The sequence below is a fragment of the Tupaia chinensis genome, unplaced genomic scaffold (assembly GCF_000334495.1).
Source record: "Tupaia chinensis unplaced genomic scaffold, TupChi_1.0 Scaffold000355_1, whole genome shotgun sequence".
Classification (NCBI taxonomy): Eukaryota; Metazoa; Chordata; class Mammalia; order Scandentia; family Tupaiidae; genus Tupaia; species Tupaia belangeri.
The window spans coordinates 14535306-14558078 of NW_006159850.1; the positions used below are offsets into that span (position 1 = coordinate 14535306).

At 41.3% G+C, this 22773-nt stretch overlaps 1 protein-coding gene across 1 annotated transcript in view; it reads right to left on the reverse strand.

The window, feature by feature from the left end:
• The window catches only part of HYDIN (HYDIN axonemal central pair apparatus protein), a 378086-nt gene that overhangs the window by 253651 nt on the left and 101662 nt on the right, over positions 1-22773 (reverse strand). The window contains 2 exon segments of the mRNA XM_006152662.1: positions 5398-5497; positions 16199-16382. Coding sequence (XP_006152724.1) covers positions 5398-5497; positions 16199-16382 — 284 coding nt within the window.

Sequence of the window (22773 nt, forward strand, 5' to 3'; positions counted from 1 at the left end):
TGCTGAACCATCATCTGACCTCCAAAATGACACTTCTAATTTAGTATTACAGAATAATTTCTAAGAAATGCTCTGAAAGGAATGTTACATCATGTAACATGCTCTCATTTGTGTAAAAAGGCACGGCAGGGAAGCCTATATATCTTATTTGCTGTTATATGCCATGTATATCTCAGAGGAAAACAAAACAATATAAAACAAGGGAAGGAGCTTTTGTATCTGCCTAGCAAGTATTTCTTAGTAACCTAAGACCAGGAGGGTTTGCCAGCTCACTGAAGATAATAGTAAGGAACCATCACCAGCTCTTGAAAAGACACATAGAATTGCATGGAATTTACGGGGAAGATAATATGGAATCACTGTATAAACAAAACCCTTCATTGGCAATGGTATCTTTTAATAAACTGCTAACAAAATAAAGAATGTCATGCAGATGGAAAATTACACTATTCAGTTTACCCAGGAAGTGAATTCTGTAGCAGAACTCAGAACTGCAAATGAGACAATAGATAAATACAACGAGTTGTGTAATGGTTGGGAACCTCCTGGAGAGCAGCCAACCCCCTGGAACACGGCCAAGCACGACAGCCCCTGGGGACTGTGCATGGGATGAAGGGCCTGCCACCTGTGGTATGAGGGCCACTGGCACATTTCCAGCCCGTGCCTGAATCCTGCCGTAGCAACATTTCCTCCACACCCGCTAAGAAGTCTGGCGCAAATGATGCTGGTGTGAAGCGCAGAAGTAGACTTCTGTCAGTTCAGACACTTCCAATCCATTCTGAATCTATGACGGGCTGTCTCGATAATCCCACACTCACGCGCAGGGAGGAGACCAGAGGATCCTTTCACTTGATCATTCGCTTTTCAGTTATTTACTCATACATTTAAATCAACATTTGTCAGCTAGCCTTCTTTTCCTGGTGCTAGCAGTATATATGATGCGTGTTGATTCCAACATGTAAATTTCAAATACTATTTGGCTTAGGGGTGATAAAACTATACAAGGGGTTTTCAAAAAGTTCGTGGGGAACCAGCAGTTAGCGTAATGGCTATGTCGCTAGACTCCCATGCAGTCAACCGTGGTTCGTGTCCCGGACCCGGTGGCTTAGAACTCACGCTGGGTGCGTGTGCGTGCGTGCCCAAGATCCCAAGAGAAGAATGGAGGAGAAGGGATTGCGGCGTGACCATCCCCCCTGGGGGGTGATTTCTCACTTTTTGTCTCTCTGTCTCTCTCTGTCTGTCTGGCGAGCACATGCACCCTATAGCAAAAACCTCTCCAAAAAAAAAAAATTATAATAAAAAAGTTCATGCACATTTGTGCATTAGTGTATTATGAAGAAACACTGCACTTACGCTGGGAAAAACCACTTTGTATGCTGTAAAGATAAACAATGATAAAATGTGTAAATTAAAAAATGTAAATATATATGTGATTTAAAAATGTGCATAACTTCAAGTATTTTTCCACCAAAATAAACTCTACTTTAATTCGATTTTTCTCCAACTTTTTTGAGGTCCCTGATATATAAAAAAATAAAATAAGTATCATAAAAATCAAGGTAATGATTAAGTCCAAGAAAGGAAGGGGAACATCACTGGGAAGGGATGCACACCAGCAGGAGCTGGAGGGCAGCAGTTCAGGTCAGGCAGCCCATTCTCCTGCACGATCTTAGACTGCACGACCCCTTTTCACAGAGAAAATGTGTTTCCCGTATGAGCTGAAGACATGCAAAGCCTGGCAGAATAGTTGGATTTCTGTACTTACAGGGACTTCAATGACTGTGCACTCCTTTACTCTCCCCACATATTTAAAATAACTGCAGCAGTCATGCTTTCCTGGGAAATCTACACCGAAAATATCAGAGGTAAATAGCTCGAGCTACCTTACAAGTTAAGCCCATTTTCTTACTCATATACACAAATGAACAGCTGTGAATGAGAAGGCACTGGGAGGAACCTCATGGATACATGGAAAACAAACATCAGTGGACGTCAAGCAATTCTGAGAACAAAAGATATGGTTTTTTAAAAATAAATAAGTTCAAATTATTATCCTCAGATCAATGAGAAGAAACTGCATCCATGAAAGAATACTTATAAAGAAGGAATAGTGGGATCTCAAAAACTAAAAATGATTCTAAAAATAAAAGACTGCTAGGAAGTATGTCAGAAAAAAATAATGAGCTCAGTCTTACACAAATCCAAATTGGCAGATACTAAAGTTTAGCATTTAACCCTGCTTCATCTGCTTGCAAAAGAGTAAAAAAAAAAAAAAAAAGAAAGAAAGAAAACCAAAAATATTCCATGTTTTTCACAAACTAATGAATTGTCAAGAAAAGAGAATCTCCTTGATATTGATCTTAGGAACATTATTTGAGTGGCTAAAAATCAGCCCACAGGACCAACAGAAAATACAGTTTAATCCCAGAATACTGCTTGGCCCTTTGGTGAATACTATTTATGTAGCATAACTAGAAGATGTCACGATGGTTATCATTGACTACAGTGTAAAATGGAACGACTCGGAAATGAGAGGGAAAGGGCAGCAGAATGGCAGAGACAGGTTGGGATGCCAAGGCACCAGCACAGTGAGAGATACTGTAAAGTTGATAGAATAAAAAATACAGGTTTGGGAATATTAGTTAAGGCTGTCAATAAAAACTCATAAAATAAAATAATAAAAATAATTGGTTGTCATGGGCCACGGTGGGGGAGATAGGATTATCTACAAAGGGGCACGAGGGAACTTTACGGGTGATGAGAATTTTCTATCTATTGACCTTAGGTGGTACATATCTGACTATTTATGATTAAAATATTTATGATCAAAATTCACAGAACTGCACTCCCCAAAAGGGTGATTTTTTTTCTTACTCTTTCAGACCAATTTGTTTTTCCAGTATGTGATCAAGAATTAAACATATTATGTTCCTTTAATCCCCAAGTAAATTCAATAGCTTTTTTAAAAGAAAGGATGAACTTAACCATGTATAAGTTAAAACTCAATAATCCACAGTTGCCTGAAGAAGATAAATATGGTAATATCCTTAATTTGACTACCATACTGCATACATGCTTTAAAAAAATCATATTGTACCTCCAAAGATGTATAATAATTAATATAAATGAGAAATTATAAAATAAAAATATATTAATAAAAAATCTCAGGAAGAGAAGATAAAAGCAAAGTATCAGGTTGCTGGAAAAGTCATGATGCATTTTTACATAGAAAAAAATACATTATGACTTTTCTGATAACCCAATATATCCCTATCTTTCATACTGAGGAATCCAAAGGAAATATGCCAAGTTAATAAGTAGACAAATAACAATATAAGTATATAGTCTCAAGGGAAATTACCATTATAAGAAAGTGCTAAAAGTGCTTCTTGGAAATAATACCAGAAAAATAGACTACAATTTGCTTTATAATTTTACTATCTCTATCTTTTACTTCTTTACTGGCATTGGAATTATTTTAAAATGCTGGAACATTCATAGAATATAGAAGAATTTCCAGAATAGTACAAAGAACATCCATCTATCTTTTGCCCAGTAATATTCTTTATAGCAAAAGAGCCAATCCAGAAACACAGGATGTACCAGCATCCTTTCTCTCTGGAACAGTTCTTCAGTCTTTTCTTGACTTTTATGATCTTGAGATTATTACAGGCTGATCATTTTCATTGGATTTTCAGTTTGGGTTAGTCTGACGTTTCCTCCCATTAGATCCAGGGTAATCTACAAGTTTGATTTGCTCTCTTCTTACATTAACTGACATAACATCTACCAGATTTATTTAATGTAAAAGAAGTTTTCTCCCTTTTAAATTGGTAAGTTATTTTGAGGGAAGATATTTTGAGACCACACAAAATCGTTTTCCACACCCTGCTTTCCCCCACTACTTTTAAGCCCCTTGGAGGCTTTTTACCTGAATTGTAATTGACTCTTACTGCGATGATTGCCAAATGATACATTTTGTGAAATGGATTCATAGATTCCTATTTATTCAGTGAATTATAATCTATTATCTCATGAGTTTTATCCTTTGTTCCAAATTTGGTCAGCTGCTGGCTTCTGTGTCATTTTGACAGCTCCACATCCTTCTTGGAGCACTTCCTTCTTACTTTCTAGCAGAGGAAGATGTTGTAGATAGAAAAAAATACATTATGACTTTTCTGATAACCCAATATATCCCCATCTTTCATACTGAGGAATCCAAAGGAAATATGCCAAGTTAATAAGTAGACAAATAACAATATAAGTATATAGTCTCAAGGGAAATTACCATTATAAGAAAGTGCTAAAAGTGCTTCTTGGAAATAATACCAGAAAAATAGACTACAATTTGCTTTATAATTTTACTATCTCTATCTTTTACTTCTTTACTGGCATTGGAATTATTTTAAAATGCTGGAACATTCATAGAATATAGAAGAATTTCCAGAATAGTACAAAGAACATCCATCTATCTTTTGCCCAGTAATATTCTTTATAGCAAAAGAGCCAATCCAGAAACACAGGATGTACCAGCATCCTTTCTCTCTGGAACAGTTCTTCAGTCTTTTCTTGACTTTTATGATCTTGAGATTATTACAGGCTGATCATTTTCATTGGATTTTCAGTTTGGGTTAGTCTGACGTTTCCTCCCATTAGATCCAGGGTAATCTACAAGTTTGATTTGCTCTCTTCTTACATTAACTGACATAACATCTACCAGATTTATTTAATGTAAAAGAAGTTTTCTCCCTTTTAAATTGGTAAGTTATTTTGAGGGAAGATATTTTGAGACCACACAAAATCGTTTTCCACACCCTGCTTTCCCCCACTACTTTTAAGCCCCTTGGAGGCTTTTTACCTGAATTGTAATTGACTCTTACTGCGATGATTGCCAAATGATACATTTTGTTAAGTGGATTCATAGATTCCTATGTATTCAGTGAATTATAATCTATTATCTCATGAGTTTTATCCTTTGTTCCAAATTTGGTCAGCTGCTGGCTTCTGTGTCATTTTGACAGCTCCACATCCTTCTTGGAGCACTTCCTTCTTACTTTCTAGCAGAGGAAGATGTTGTAGGCTCCTTTCGTTCTTCCCCTGCCTCAGTCCTGGGACCAGTAAGCTCTCCCAGGTTTCTTTCACTAGAGAGGGGTATTTAGAAACCAAGCTTTGGGTGCCTTGTGTGCTCACTGCTATTAGGATCTCTGAGACCTTTCAATGGACATAGCTGGAGAACGTGATCTGTTTTCGAAAGGAGGGAGAGGTGCAGAGCTTGGCTCCATTATTCCCCCACTGTCACTGTGCACTGCCTGTGGCCTGAAGACACACAGGTGCACCTTCCACTTCATTTTCTGGGTATGTGGTGACCTCAGGTTACCACATAGAGGAAGTCTGTACCTGAAATGTCACAGTAAACAGTCTGTTGGTAGAGCTTGGCTTCTAGAGGGCTAAAGTACACAGTGATTTCAGCTGATGAGTTGGGCCAGACATCGCCTTCCTGAAAAAATGAAAGAATCATTTAAAAACAATATGACGAAAGGAAGGCATTGCTGTTAAATATTGTCGTTATAATTCCATAAAACTCTGGCTAAGGTGTACAACATGGTTGATATACATTTACACAGTGAAATTATTAGTATAGTTGGTCCATTTAATTGCTGGTTCTAAAGTTTCTGAAAATCAAAACAATCAGAAATTTCCCTCTTGGCTCCTAGTACTCCTAGGAAACTGCATCACACAGAGTCCCCGCAGTCCTGTTCTCCTGTACGTGGCCTCTCTCTCAGCGCTGCCCATTCCCCTGTTCCAAGTGAGACTGAATATATAGGATTTAATCTGTACGTGACGATTACCTTGTGTGCTGAATTTAACTGTCAAAATGCCCTTCGGTTATATTGTAATGATCTTCCTTCTTAGTCTTCATGTTTTGTTTTTCCCTCAGATCCATAATGAGTCAATTCATTACATTTTACCTATTAATCAAGTGACCTGCTAGAATGAATCAACTTTGAATTTTCAGGCCTAAAGCTAATTTTCATATTGTACTTTTTTCCCCCCAAATATGAAATCTCTCTGGACATGGAATTTCATGTTTTCTTCTGGAACAAGAACAAACAGCCTAGTGACTTGAAGGCCACAGCTCTGAGACTGTCTGAAAGCTATCTGTAAATATATAGCCACTGCTTCATGATAGGTGATAAATATGATCATGAGAAAGGATTCTTGAAGAGTGATCTCCTTTAAGTTATATTGGCAATGATTAAAGGGGCTCTTAAAAAAAAAAAAAAAAAGATGACTCCCCTGAAAATCCTTGCATAAAAAAAGAAAATCTTTTTTTAAAATCACCTTTGTGCATATGATCATTACATAATATACTGAAATACCATGCTGTATCCCATAAATATGTACCATTATGAGTCAATTAAAAATAAAATAAATAATAAAGTTTTAAAAGTAAACAAGAAAAATCACCTCCCCTTTTTACTCACCTCCCTCCCTTCCTTCCCTGTCCATTTTTCCTTCTGCCCTCCCCTACCCTCCACTTGTTTCCCCCTTTTCTTTCCCCTTCTTCTTCCAGGATTATTTCTTAGAAATTTTATACCTACAATGTAAGGGCAGAGAATTTCATATGTTTAATTTACTTGGTTTATACGTAAAGTAGTTTAAAATAAGACTCAACCCCTATATTTACCAAATAAGAGTTGCGTTTTAATTCCCAACTCACATTTAGAAGAATGATCCAAATGTTTTCCCACTCAAATGTTATCCTTTCCAACTGTACTCTCTAACCTGACAAGAGACGAATGTGTCTAATTCTAAACCATTATATTTGCAACCGTTTACTGAGAGCTCAGGTTCCCACCACTGTATTAAATGCTTATATACATTATGCAGTTCAACCTTGCCAAGTACAATAGCATTATCTCCAATTTAAAGATAAGAAAAGCAAAAAAGAAGTCAAGTATCTCTCCTAAGACCAGACCAAAAGTAAATGGCAAAGCTAAGTTTCTGTAGTAATTTCTTCCCCAGCCCCACTGCAATTGTAAGTAATGGTCAGGCTTCGCCTTTCTAACATCATAAAACAAGAGTCAGAAGAAAATGTAAAACACCACAGTTGATACGCAGGATTAAGTGAAGCCAGCATGACTCGGTGCCCTGTCTGGTCAACACAGTGTGACACGCTGAAGTTTGTATGTTCAGGTATCTCTGGAAGGAAGTTCTTTTAAACGACACCGTCAACAGTAGTACGCAGCTCTTGAGAAATGCACTGGGAGACCTTTATTAAATCCTGGATGAACAAAGGTCAGGGTCCAGTCAGCTCGGACCAGGTAAGTGGATAATTCCAAGAGAAGCTATATGATGCATTCCACCATATTTCATCCAAGTGGAAAGGTTCCTGGCTATATAAACAAATATTTTCAGCTGTCTAACCACATTCCTTAAAATACTGAAGAAATAGCAACATAAAGAACTTCTTTTGGAAAATGAAAACCTGCTCATAAAGTCAGATTTCTATCAAGGAATAAGAAAAAAGGAACCACTGGATTAGATGAAGTTCTGTCCTACTACCCACCACTGCTCTTCTAGATCCTTCCAGATCAGTAAGAGAAACTTTGGCTCTTTTTACCATCACTTGGGGGCAAATAGCAGTTGTCTCAAAGAGAAATGATAAAATAAATGGCAGCTAAAAAATGGAAAGTTATGCCAATTTTCATTGAAAGAAGAGAGCAAAATGGCATAGGACATACGCTGAGGTTTTGCTACCGTGTTTCTTCTCCTGGGACAAGAAACTCAGAATCATAACTTTACTTGACTCACAAAGTAATGACCATAACGTTTTCAGAGAGGGCTCTAAGATTCGACCATCTGGCATCTTCACAAAAGGTGCATTCTATCTTGATCTTGCCTCGATCCCAAATGAGAAAATTCTGAGAGCGGAGGTAGTTGTGTGATGTTCAGACCTTTCTTTGGGGAGAACAGAACTGTTTCTCTTCCAGCAAGGAAGGGTGTTAACTTATTTAATGAGCCATGAGGAGCCTTGCTTTTTCTAAAACGGCCCTAGACCTCCCTCCACCTACACTGGTTCTCCCATACAATAGGGAATATTCCAGCACAATTGTATAAATTGTGGCTGAGCATGAAGATCCGAAAGGACGATCCTAATAAACGGAGGCTAAAGGATGGGAAACCACCCTGATGGCGGAACTGGGACTCATCAAGGACAGTGTGCTCTCAGCAAATCCCTGTCCTCCTTTCTCCTTCTGGTGTCCATTTCCAAGGAGTCAGCGCTCACATGTCTGCAACGTGACTCATGGCTAACGGTGGGAGAAGGGGCCGGGGCTGGCAGTGAAACGCTGGGTCTTTCTTCTCTGGTGGCCATCTGGGCTTCCACCCAGCCTGGTTCTGCTGAGCTCACATGCTATGCTGATTTGAGGACAAGAAAGTAAACTAAATTTGAGCTGTGCTCTCAAAGTCCGAATTGCTGGAACAGCGCGTTTTCTGCAGGCTTAGATGACAACGAAGCATGGTTTACTGTTACTTACATGTAATAAAGAAAACGATCAAGTTTCTCTCCCTTTTTAAAGCTTAGTTAAGTCAAACTTTCGCTTCCCTAGGGGTACTGGGTAAATTTTCTTTGTCAGAGGAGACACTAACAGAAACAGAAATGTCTTCCTTCCTTACTGATGTCAGCTAATCAACTAGGGCCAGTTTAGGCAAAAAATCTTTTTAATGGTCAGACATTTCTTTTTGAGAAAATATCCAATGCTCAACATTCAGAAAATTGCTACATAAAAGTGTGGCCGGAGCCTGCAGCACCAGAGTTCAGAAGCAAGGGCGGCGCATCTGTGCTGTGATTTCTCAGGGGGCTCCCAGACGCCAGCGGAAAGCAAATGCTTAATTCTCTCTTTTTTTGCCCTGTGATATCTTTTGCCTCTCAGAACTGTGTTTTTTTAATTTTTTTCTCTGAATCTCACCCTCTCAGGGTACCCAAGAGACCTCAGCTGAGGAAGTAGCAGGATGAGACTGTCAAAATTCTGTACAGCCAGGGCCCAGCTAACACAAGACAATGATTCCGAAAGTAGCCAATTCCACTTGCTTTACTGGGAGACGAGAAACAAATATAACAGACCCAGTTCTGCAGTTCTGTGGGAAAACAACCCATGCTGAAATAGATGGCTTGAGAAATGATCAGTAGTCTCTAGAACCCAGTACCTCCCCTAGGTAAGGAATAAATAGAAAAAATGCAGGCTAATGACGTTAATACTGTAAGATATTATCAAAGGAATTAATATAAGAGGAAATTTGACATTAACAGTAGTAACACACCACATGCTTTACTGACATAAACAACAATTCTGGTTACTTTTAGAGTATCAATAAAGTACCAAGTAAAGCTTTAAAAAAAAAAAAAATCCTCCCAATCATCTGACCTGGACTTCTTTCTCCCTGTGGTCACTTTGGGTCTGTGCGTACACACTTTCTCCACCCAGGACAAAAATGTCTGGGATCTCCCAAAAGCAAACTGCCACCTCCGTGCAGGTGGAACAGCTCCCGGCCTCTCTGTTCAGATCAGGAAGTGAGGAAAACAAGCAGGCCTGGTCCACTGTGGCCACAGCGTAGGACAGCACAGCCCGCCGCCTCAGGTCTGAGCCACAGACCTACAGCCACGTTCTATGACCAGCATCCCGGGAAGAACAGAATGCTAAGACAAGGGATTTGTCTGAGGTCAAGAGACGAACAGGTGGCAGGACAGAATGAGAACTTGCGGTTCTCGAATGTTTGGTCGTTATCTTCTCACACTGACTGAGTCAAACTACATCTCACATAATAATATCAATAAAATTTGATTTACATTCAAACCCATCACCACCTCTGGGCAATTTAGAGACAGCATTGATCTCTTGATCACAAATCTCCTCACTTAAAATTGAAAAAAAGCTCTGGAAAAGGTACATTGTTCCCATAAAATGCTTAATATGCAGAGAATATAATCAGGGCTAAACTAACCTTTTGTTTTAGCTGATACATTTAAAGAACCAAGATATACAGACATAGGTATCAGAAAATAAGTATTCTCTATTTCTTCTTAGGCCCTAAGGTAACAGTGTTCTTAAGTGTATCTCATTTGAAGACAACATCCTCCTGTGGACAGAGAGGCTGAAGAATCAGTCCATCAAAAAGCAGGAAGGGGGACCAGCAGTTAGTGTAATGGCTATGTCGCTGGACTCCCACCTAGTCGACCATGGTTCGAGTCCCAGACCCGGTGGCTTAAACTCATGCCGGGCACATGTGCGTGCGTGCCCAAGATCCCAAGAGGAGAATGGAGGAGAAGGGATTGCGGCATGGCCATCCCCCCTGGGGGGTGATTTCTCGCTTTCTGTCTCTCTGTCTCTCTCTGTCTGTCTGGCGAGGGCACGCACCCTATAGCAAAAACCTCTCCATAAAAAGAAAAAAAAAAAGCAGGAAGGTCTCTAAGCCTCTGCACCAACTTTATATTTCTTATTTTTAAGCAACATATTAATTAGAGATTATTAGATCGGTGGATGACACTGTTTGGTTCCAATCTTCCCTGCATCTACTGTGAACTCAGCTCACATCAAGAAGCTAATTAACCAGGATCACAGCCTAAGAAAACACTAATCACTGATGCATAGCTCAGCTGTCAGAAATGAAGTGGCCTTTTAGCGTAACTGCCCTGATCACATAAACAAAATTCATTTATTGGCACTGGGCTAGCTAGTGGGAACAGATAACGATAAGGCCTTCCTTGACCTTTAGGAGCTCAGGGTCATTGCAAATTAAAGGGTCAGAATTGATGAGTTGAGGACGTATAAATTGAAAGGGATCAAAGTGACCTACTCACAACATCTAAGTCTGTGCACAAGGCAACTAAAGGCAGAGGAGATCAAATGGCATGCTACTGGCAAAGCTAGGAGTTAAACCCAGGACCTATGACTTGCTGAATTCTATAAGATGGCATAATTCTCTCGGTCACTCCAGTATAAGTGTGAGGAGACACGTGATTCCTCATCATGTCTCACCTTCAATGGCCAGTAAGCATTGAAGAGATGTTCCTTTTGAACATCTGTCGCATCTGCCATTTCCTTTCCTTCCAACTACCACCAGGCTGCTGCAAGTCAATGTAGGCCTCTCACCTCACTCTGACCTTGTCTGCAGATATGTTCAGCCTCGCTGACCCTCCCCACACTGGACATTTCCCCTGCCTGACCTGCGCCCCCATCTCACCTTCTGTCTACTCTTCTGTAACTCGACACACATGCGGCTACTAGAGTAATCTTTTTAAAACCCTCTGAGCACATCGCCCTCTTGCTCTGAACCCTGTGGTGGGTCTCAGAAACCCTCGGCAACATTTATCAAACGGGGACCCATGGAACACCAACCATGCCCTGTGGGAGAGAGGATCTACAGCATAAGGAAACGCTGCTTGCACTCTCCCACTTGGTGACCGCTTTCTCTTGAAACGGTGATTCACAAACTTATTTTAATACTGAACTCCCTCTGCACAAAGAACACACATTACCACCTCTCAGTCCAGTGTTTCCAGAAACGCATGGTAGAAGACAATAGGCTACAAGGGGAGCAGGTTGGTCAGCCCAGGTATCTTCCACTCTCCTTCCCTATTCATGCTATTTAGCATGCTATGAACCTACTGGTCTATTCATTGCTATGTAGCATGCCATGAACCTATTTTGCTGCTATTTAATATGTCATGAACCGGGACCAGCAGTTAGCGTAATGGCTGCGTTGCTGGACTCCCATGTGGTCGACCTCGGTTCGCATTCCGGACCTGGTGGCTTAAAACTCACGCCGGGCACGTGTGTGTGCATGCCCAAGATCCTGAGAAGAGAATGGAGGAGAGGGGATTGTGGCGTGGCCATCCCCCCCGGGGGGGGGGTTTGTGTGATTTCTCGCTTTCTATCTCTCTGTCTCTGTCTGTCTGGGGAGCGCACGCGCCCTAAAGCAAAAACCTCTCAAAAAAAATATATATATATGTCATGAACCTACTGATCTATTCATTGCTATTTAACATGCCAAGAACCTACTAGTCTATTCACTGCTATTTAACATGCCATGAACCTACGGTTTCATTTTTCTTTGTTTTCATGATTTCTCCAACTGGAAGCTTTCTCCTCCCTCCTTTCTACTTTATTAAATCTTACCCACCCTCCAAATACTCAGCTCAGATCTCATTTCTTCTGTAAATTCTTTCCCAACTATCGTCTGGGACTACTATAACATTTATTTTCCTATATCAGAACACCAAAATCTCCATAGTAAAAAATACCAAGGTTCACATTTAGGTCAAGAAGCTAGTGAAATGACAGAATTTCCCCTTCAAATAGCTTCAAAAGTCATTCACAAGGTAATATTCGATTGTATGCACAAATAAGAACTGTACTTATCTAACACTCTGAAGATCTTTAAGTAGGAAAAATAAAGGGATTTAACTTCAATAAATAACTGACATTGAGTTCTGCTATTTTGACCAGAACAACTTCAGGAAGACACTGGGAAAGTTTTATGCCTTCATTTTTATTTTGTAAAAATTGCCAGGAACCAGTTAATGACTGCTATTATGAGGAGAAAACTGAATGATGTATGGGAAAGACGAAATCATTATAGATTCCGTAAAGAGCACTTAAATTGAGAGTCAATTTACCCTCTTCTGATTTCTTGCAATTTTCTCTTCTATACAATGTAAATTACTTTCATGGATTAAAAAGTACCATCTTCGTGTGTTACTATTTAAAGAAAATATTTTCTTCGTAATGGTGGGAAGATACTGTATAAGAATTCAGTTACTAGGGGGCTAGCAGTTGGTGTAATGGCTATGTTGCTGGACTCCCGTGTAGTCGACCGCGATTCAAGTCCTGGACCCGGTGGCTTAAACTCACGCCGGGCAGAGTGGGGTATGCTTTCTGGCAAGCCCATGCACCCTACAGCAAAAACAAACAAACAAAAAAACCTCTAGGGGGTGGGGGAAGAATTCAGTTACTATCTGGACTCATAAAAAAATCATGAAATATCTATCTTAATATCACCATCATGAAGTTTTGGGTTACAAAAGGAAGCATAAAGAGAAGAAATCTGAGGTAAGTCTCGTCTTTCTATTTCTGAATTAGAAGCAGGCCTCATGCTGTGAGCCTCGCCCCCCACCCCAGGCCACCCACTTCTGGGCCACATTTGCGATCCTGGGGCTGTTCATTCCCAGAAGACAATGATAAACATGATAAGCAATCAATTATCAGTCTAGATCTCCAGTCCCAGCTGAGAGAAACCAACCGTGGACTCTATGGGCCTCACCAGTCTGCCTAAGAGGGCCATGACTGACTGCTCTTTGCTGCCTGTACCTGGCTCGGCCACTTGCTTGGTTACACTGGTAACTCTTACTTGACCTTTTTGGTATGTCTGAGCTTCAACTATTTTCACATTTAGTCTTCATCCTGATTTAACTACCTGTTGGCTTAACTTATCATATGTGGAGATCCCTTTGCTCAGTTGAGCCCTGAACAGTCTTCTTTATTTTTATTTATTTATTTATTTTTTGAGAGGTTTTTGCTATAGGGCACCTGCACTCACCAGAAAGACTGAGAGACAGAAAGCGAGAAATCCCCCAGGGGGGATGGCCTTCTCCCCCATTCTCTTCTCAGGATCTTGGGTACACACACACATGTGCCTGACATGAGTTTAAGCCATCAGGTCCAGGACTCGAACCATGGTCAACTATGTGGGAGTCCAGCAACATAGCCATTAGGCCAACTGCTGGTCTGGCTCTGAACAGTCTACTGACATGACATGGGGCTCTACCTTGACCCACCTCCCCAATCTTATTTTCCTACATAAACCCTTTACTTCAAGCAAACTAGTATACTTGTGAAACCGTGGAAGGATCATGCCATGCATACCCATAATTTTGTCCTCCAATAGTCTTGTGCTGCAAGGCCCAGTTCAAAGCTCTCCTCTCTAAGAAGCCTGCTCTAACTTCTTGGCATACCATTAGCACCTCAGCCCCTGAACTAGTGTATGCGTGGTCTCCATCAGTGATATGCACAGCGGGTCCCACAGAACGTTAGTCCTAGAGGATGTCTCCATTGGGGAGAGCTCCCTCTTAGAGATCTACAACACAAATGAAGTCTTACAGCAAAGACATCTCTCAAACAGTACTGAACCCTATTTCTAAAGGTATTTCTAAAACCTCTTTAGCCATGGAACCCTTTTCCATGTTATATCATTTTTGCATACACGTTTGGCAGAGAGAGAGAGAGAGACAGACAGACAGAGAGATAGAAAGCAAGAAATCACGCCCCTGGGGAGTGGCGGCCACACTGTAATCCCTTCTCCTCCGTTCTCCTCTTGAGATTTTGGGTGGGCACATGCACAGATGTGCCTGGCATGAGTTTCAAGCTGCTGGGTCTGGGAGTCGAACCGTGGTCAACCACATGGGTGTCCAGCTCCTAACCACTGTGTCACCTGCTGGCCCTATCCTTTAACAACAATTTGGAAGTGCAGGTGTAAGGAAAATGAGTCTGCCTGAGTAGTGGCATTTCGCTTGAGTGACCTTGCGTTTTTATGTGTCCTTGTGCCCATGTCTTTTCTCCCACTAGCTTAAATGGGAGCAATCCAGCAGCTCTACCCCGCTGTGGGCGTTCTCAACTTCTATCACTGCTTTCATCCTCACACGGCTCTATGCCTGCCAGGTGTGCACAGAAGGCCATGGCACAGTGCCTAGCACACAGAGAGAGATAGAAAGCAAGAAATCACGCCCCTGGGGAGGGGCGGCCACACTGTAATCCCTTCTCCTCCGTTCTCCTCTTGAGATTTTGGGTGGGCACATGCACAGATGTGCCTGGCATGAGTTTCAAGCTGCTGGGTCTGGGAGTCGAACCGTGGTCAACCACATGGGTGTCCAGCTCCTAACCACTGTGTCACCTGCTGGCCCTATCCTTTAACAACAATTTGGAAGTGCAGGTGTAAGGAAAATGAGTCTGCCTGAGTAGTGGCATTTCGCTTGAGTGACCTTGCGTTTTTATGTGTCCTTGTGCCCATGTCTTTTCTCCCACTAGCTTAAATGGGAGCAATCCAGCAGCTCTACCCCGCTGTGGGCGTTCTCAACTTCTATCACTGCTTTCATCCTCACACGGCTCTATGCCTGCCAGGTGTGCACAGAAGGCCATGGCACAGTGCCTAGCACACAGTAGGTAGTAAAGGTGCTAGCCATTCTTGTTTTGCAGCAGCAGGACACCGTAAGGGATTTAATCTGCAGAATCAGACAGACCTCATTCTAATTCTGGTGCAGCTCTCCCTGGAGAGGCGAGGACTATGTCTGCTTTGTTCATCAATGCCTAGTGCGTGCACACAGTCCCTGGTACAGAACATGCCGTTAATAAGTATTTATTAAGTGAATTAAGCAGTTATCAATCTAGGTGATTTTGCCCAGCAATGGACATCTAGCACTATCTGGAGACAGTTTGGGCTGTCACCCTAATACCTAATGGGAAAAGTAAGGAATGCTATTAAACATCCTACAATGTACAGGACAAAGATACATGTGGCCCCAGGTGTCAATTGTACCAACGTCGAGAAACCCTGCTCTACAGTCAGGCTAATCAGGCATGAATTTCTAACTACGGACGCTAGCTATTTGGCCTTGAACATTAGAGACTTTCTCTAAGTCTTAATTTCTTCATCTGTAGAACAGGATTCTCATTATACCGTATAGAGTTCTTGTAAGTTAATGTATATACACACATATCAGATAAACTGGGTAATCTATTTGAAGTCTTTTAAAAATTATTTATTTAACTTTATCTATTATCTTTTAATTTTACCAGAGAGAGAAGGGGAGAGAGAAAGTGAGAAAGCAAGTAGCCAGGTCCAGGACTTGAACCACTGTCAGCCATACAGGAGCCCAGTATCCTGACCACCTTGCCACCTGCCTGTCCCCCTATGTGAGGTCTTTACCAGTGATTTAAGATATAAAACGTCTGGCCTACAAACATGACTTATGAACATTCTTACCATTAACCTTCATCCAATGTCTCACAGTGCTGACGAAGCATTTTAGATGGAATCTTCACTCTCTTGGAACTCACTATCTCAATCCTAGAGTGAGTTCTGTCACCCAAACAAACCCCGCACTCCCACTTACTGTATGGTCAGGTTTAATTTAACTACTCACCAGGGGCTCAATGGTGAAAACGTTACTCGAGAAGAGCATGCTGTCTCCCTGAACCAGTCTCCTCTGGTTCTCAAAAGTGCGGGAAAGAATGGAAAGACGTTCTCTGAGTGAAGAATCGATAATGCACTCTTCGAGAAATATATCTGTCTCATTCTTTTCTTCTTTGGTCAGATCATCACAGACCCTAAGGAAATACAGTAAATGTGAGGTCATGTTGGTGCTTCCAGGGAGACATCGTGAAGGGGCTCCCCTCCAGTCCATTCTCCTGAAAATGCCTTTACCTGTCACCCTGGGAGTTCTGCCTTGCTCTGAGTCTGTAACGCCCTAGCTTTGTGACCTTGAACTCAGATGTGAGACCTCTCAGGGTCTCAGCTTGCTGGTCTTCCTCCCACTCCCTAGTTTATAGGAATTTATTAGACAAGTACAACTTTAAATTATTTTGAGAATAACTTTGATTGTAATTTCTGATTTACATATAAATACACATCTTTGCATAGTGTGGCTTTTCAAAGCATGTGTACACTGTGTAATAACCAAAGTCAAGGGAATAAACATATTTGCTATCCCCCAAATTCTCATTATTTTGCTATAAACATTTATGTGTGCTCTACTGGTTGTTTGAAAACATATTAAATTGTTGCCAATGTTTTTTACTGTGCCATGCTATCCTCTAACCTATTAATTTGTTTATAGTGTTCTTGTATCTGTTAACCAAGTTATCTCCAACCCTACACCCTCTCCACTTTCCAGCTGCTGGTAGCCACCATTAAACGCTCTATTTCTATAGTTTGCTCATCTTCAATCACCTCCTTCAAGAAGTCCTCCCAGATTCCTTTCCTATTCAGTGCCCATTTGTGTACTCCTGAGCCCTTACTGGACAAATATTTTCTTTTAGATAACTGTTTTCCAGACTACTTTTAAATATTTAACATCTACCCTGCTTCTCACAATTGAGGTTTTTTATTTTTTTTAATTTGCATAGCATTAATTTTTTTGTAGCAATTAGTTACCCAGAGACAGAATCTGGAGCCAGCAAAGACTTGGTTTGGATATCGACTCTGTAATCTATTTACTAGCCTGTGACGTTGGGAACTACCCCATTTCACTAAGCCTCAGTGCCTCATACTCCATGAAATGGAGATAACAGGAGCTCCTCCACCAGAAGGGTGGATTGAAGGTTAAATGAGATCAAGGACCTGAGGCAGTTCCTGGGTCAGAGCAGGGACTCCATAAACACCGGTGTTCTCCCTGTGTCAACTACGACCAATTACCAAACTGTCAAATTTATAAAAATGCTTGGGCCAGCAGGTAGCATAGTTGTTAAGGCACTTGATCCCACATAGCTGACTCCACAGTTTGAATCCTGGACCCAGTGGCCTGAAAAACATACCGTGCACATGTGCATGCATATCCAAAATCCCAAGAGGAGAATGGAGGTGAAAAGATTGTGGCATGGTCATCCCTGATGGGGGGTGGGGTGGGGGGTGTGAATGGGGTGGGGGTGATTTCTCACTTTCTCTGTCTCTCTTTGGAGAGCACATACACCCCATGGCAAAAAAAAAAAAAAAAACTAAAATAAATAAATAAATAAATAAACATGCTAAAGCTATACCTAAAACATATCCTTTTCTGTTTCTTTCTAGCTCTTAATATCCACATGATAAGCCCTTACCACGCAGTGGTCACATTTGTAGACTGAATTTTACCTCCTCCCAGGATGTGTGGCCATATTCCCAGCATCGTGCTGGTATTACCCGTGGTGAGAGGCAAATTCATTAGCAATGGGCATGCTGGTGAGGAGCGTAGGGCCACCAAATTCCTGTCTCAGCCTCAACTATTTTCTAAATGGCCTCATGCAAACCATATGTTCAGTTGCTATCAAACAGTTCTTTTTAACAGAAATTTTAGCATTCAGGATCCTTTGGTCACATAACATAAAGGAGTCAAAGAAATGGGCCCAGTGTATTCCGGATCCAAGAAAGAATGCCCTGTGCGCTTCCTCTTTATTGCTGGGTAGGAGCAGTGTCCCAGGTAACCGCAGCAGTCTCTCCACGCTGCTGTGCAGAGCTGGGCGAATGAAAGACAGGCGGTCCACAGAGAGAAAGGAATCCATTTCTTTCTTATTTTGTTATTTGAAATCTATCTGAAAGACTCACAAGTTACAGACTCTTTGAAACAATAAACTGCACTTGTAGGAATAAATCCGAAAGAAACAGCTATGAGCGTAAACAAGGGTACCGCTGCAGATTAAAGTGCTGTAATGACACCTCACAAAGCGGGTACAGTTGATGTGAGATAATGAAGGATTAGAAATCATACCCGTTACATTTATTGGGTACTTGCCAACCCCTTCACCTGTATCAGGGAATTAATGCTCATAACTACTATGTGAGGTAATTACTATTATTGTCATCATTCTTATTCTACAATAAGTGAAACCGAGGCTCTGAAGGGTTGAGTCACTTGCTTCAGGTCCCACAGCTGAAATGTGGAGCCTGGACTTTAAGCTGGGTCCTTCGCAGTTTGAGTCCCTGCTGTTTGCCAATAAGCTAATATTCTGCCTGCTATGATGCATCTGTATCAATGGAATAATAAGCAGCTGTTAAAATGGTACTACAGAAGAATTTTTAACATTTTCAAATGCCTAAAATATTTTAAAGTGAGAAAGCATGTTACAAAATATAGAGAGTAATCCCAACTTTGTAATAAAAAAGCAAAAGAAAAGAAAAAAAACGTACTGAGTGGAAAAAAAGAGCAGAATTAGAGAAACCGAAATATTCACACTGTTTTTTTTCTGGGTTGTAAGATTAGAATTGATTTGTACTTCATCTTTATGCTTGTCTTTACCTTCTAAATTTTATTGGTACATGCATCCTTTGTTTAAAATAGAAAACAAGGCATTTAATATAAGTCTACCTAAATTTAATATAAATCGATCCTCAGATTGACACACCACAGATCGTTGCTGGCTGTCGAACATGTGACACTGGCATAAACCTATCATGGCATCTCCGAAGAGGGCACAGGTCAGGTGTCGGGAGTATGCAACCTGGGGTAGGCTGTAGCAGCTACTAGAATGGATTAGATGCCACGTGGCAACAGGAATAAACCCTAAACACAGAGCCTACTGAAAATCGAGTACAACATATAACACCTATGTATCTATCCAAACCTGTCTCTACCATCTCTCACCCAAAGTGATACACACTATGTAAGAACAGATTCAGAAAAAGACATACATTAACATATTAGAATGGTGCATGAAAAGAAAAAAAACGTACTGACTGGAAAAAAAGAGCAGAATTAGAGAAACCGAAATATTCACACTGTTTTTTTTTCTGGGTTGTAAGATTAGAATTGATTTGTACTTCATCTTTATGCTTGTCTTTACCTTCTAAATTTTATTGGTACATGCATCCTTTGTTTAAAATAGAAAACAAGGCATTTAATATAAGTCTACCTAAATTTAATATAAATCGATCCTCAGATTGACACACCACAGATCGTTGCTGGCTGTCGAACATGTGACACTGGCATAAACCTATCATGGCATCTCCGAAGAGGGCACAGGTCAGGTGTCGGGAGTATGCAACCTGGGGTAGGCTGTAGCAGCTACTAGAATGGATTAGATGCCACGTGGCAACAGGAATAAACCCTAAACACAGAGCCTACTGAAAATCGAGTACAACATATAACACCTATGTATCTATCCAAACCTGTCTCTACCATCTCTCACCCAAAGTGATACACACTATGTAAGAACAGATTCAGAAAAAGACATACATTAACATATTAGAATGGTGCATTTTGGGAGAGCTCATGGAAATTGGGTGTGGAGATATAAGAGAATAAGTAAGATGCCTTGTGTGGACCAAGGATAATGATGTTCCATGAATTGAAGAGAATGATTAACATGGCCCTTGCTCAAAAAAAAAAAAAAAAAAAAAAGGCAAGTAAGAGGAAAATTCCCAGAGGCTGCTACTCTGTCATGCAACTGGGACTCTGAATCAGTAACAGCCTATACTAGGAAGAGGGAGGGAGGTGGGTGCCGGACGTCTTCCTCTTTGCCCTCTGATGGAGAGCTGAAGCTGTGACTGAGAGTTTAAGGAGAGGATAAGCAGCACCACCTTGAACTGGGGGGACTTCAAGCAGGGTTTCCACATAACTCAGTTTGTCATTCTGCCATCTTGTCCTGCGGGTAGTCATGGTTTCTTGCACTCAGAGGTGGTTCTCTTTTACAGGTGAGACCTCTAATCAGAGAGTATACCTATAGATCGGCCTTCTCTTTCCATAAAACTACAGATATAACCCATTTCACAAACAGCCACGAACACCCATCACCTTCAGGCCTCAAGTACAGGCCAGCCTATGGATTACGGCTGATGGTGAAGACTTCTGTTTCGTTGCTAGTGTGATAGGGTAAACTAATAATGCTTCCTCATCTTGAGGTGCTGGAGATGTCAACCTGTTCCCTTATGTCATTCCCCAAAGAGGTGGCAACTGGATTATAAAGAGAATAAAAACTAGAAGCCATGGCCTACAGAGATAGGATAAATTCTCTCGTGTCCACACTTGGCATCGAACAAATGGAGCCATTCATCTCCAAATAGACCATACGACCCCGGACAATGAACAAGTCTATGATGGCTGTTGTAAACTGAGGTCTAGAAATCCTCTTTCTATTACCAGGTACCACTTAAGTCTCAAACTCTTTAATGACCCTAGGGAAGAGAATGGGGGTTCAAACACAACTGAGATTAACCTGATTAATCTTAGACCTAGACGGCAGGCTCAAAGCCCGATTGAAACTGATTGATCTAGAGAAATGCATCATTTCTGGCACCTGAGTGCTGTATATTAATCCCTGCTGATCGCGTTGTGATGCCTCCATTGAGGATGCTAGGAGTTCCTGTGCCATGTAAACCCAGAATTAGAGCAGATGCTACTGAGAAAATGGCGGTGACCTTGCTGGAAAAACAGGGATCAGGAATCCTCACAAGCTCATGCCGAGTCTCTGCATACAGGGAGCGTGATGAGAATAAGTATGAGAGAATCTTGCAGAGTGTTTGAAAGTCCCTTGGGACAAGGTTGAGGAAGTAACGGGATGAACACAGCTTCTGTTTCTGAAGAGATTAATTTCTCTCCACATCCCAGAAAAACAACAAGAAGAGAGGCTCAAAAAGTAATTGCTGTGAAGTCCCTTTATCTGAACCCAAGGTGTAAAGAACAGAATACAAAAAAAGGTTTTACAGCTCATAACTTCTTCCTAAGTGGAAGGACATCTTCACTGCCAGAGTCTGGAGCCTAGGACTAGCCCTGCGTCCCCAAAGCTGGACTAAGGTTTGTACCAGTATGTTGAGGTAGGCTGAAATTCCTCCAGAGAAGACATAGCTGTCTTCACTCAGGCATATCATTGAGTTGCTGGAAGACAAGACACCATGATGGCTGAAACGGGACTTTAAAGCTATCAGCATTCTTGAAGTGACCTTGGAGCAACTTTCAGCCCATGTAGATGAATGCCTTAGGACAAGCTGTGAGCTATGTTACACCTGCAGAGCAGTGGGCACACTCTTGAGTCTCAGCTGAAAGTTTGCACTGGAGTCACATCTGAAATCCTGGGGTGCTGAAGAGAGAAATGTTAGTCTCCAGAAATATGTAATGGCCCATTTAGAATCCGTCCTCTCTATTCTAAATTCAAGATCGAGTCAACCTTTCTCCCTACATTCTTGAGTTCAGGGGCTGTTGAAGAAAGGGAGAGAAAAAGCTGCTGCTCCCCATCGTGAACAGAAGGGTCAAACATAATGAGGATCATTCCAGGGACACCTGAGCAGCTCTTGGGCAGACCCTTGAGGGGATTCGTCCTGTTAGCTCAAGATCTCACTGTGACTTTTCTAGGATGAGAAGACCTCGACCCACAAGTAAGCACCGAAAACAATCTGCTGTCCTACCATTACCACTGACCTAGGACAATGGAGAATGTGTGACATGGAGAAGGTGGGGCCTACACTCACATCGGCTCCACTATCCACAGAAGGGCAGCTATCCAGAGACAGGAACTAAATGTTTGGTCAAATGCAAACAGCTTAGCACCTGCCTGGTGTTTTGAGAGGATGGGCATTTCACAGCAGCTAGAACCAGAATTCATGGCTGATCATATGAAAGGTGTGGCATGCCTGGGATATACCAAGGAACAAGAGAGGGATGAGAACAAAGAACCACTCTGATAAAAATAAGAGATCAGGCATGAATGGCATCCATGTCCCTTTGGTCTAGGTGTCTGGCACTCAGAAGAGGAGGAGAAGAAAGGAAGGGACATCATTACAATCCAAAAAGAGAGAGGTATGATTCTGGATGATAAAATTAGGCTTTCAATCATGGTTATAAAAATGCTCTCCTATATTGCCCCCTTGCTACAAAAAATTGCCAAAAGAAATAATAGAAAAGAAAGAGATAGTAAAAGAAAAGAAAGAGATAGTAAAAGAAAAATAATGTAAGAGAAAAGTTGGAATTAGAGGGAAGGACAATATTAAAGAGAGAGAAAGGGCTATGAGTATCCCGGCAGGTGAAGCAGGGAA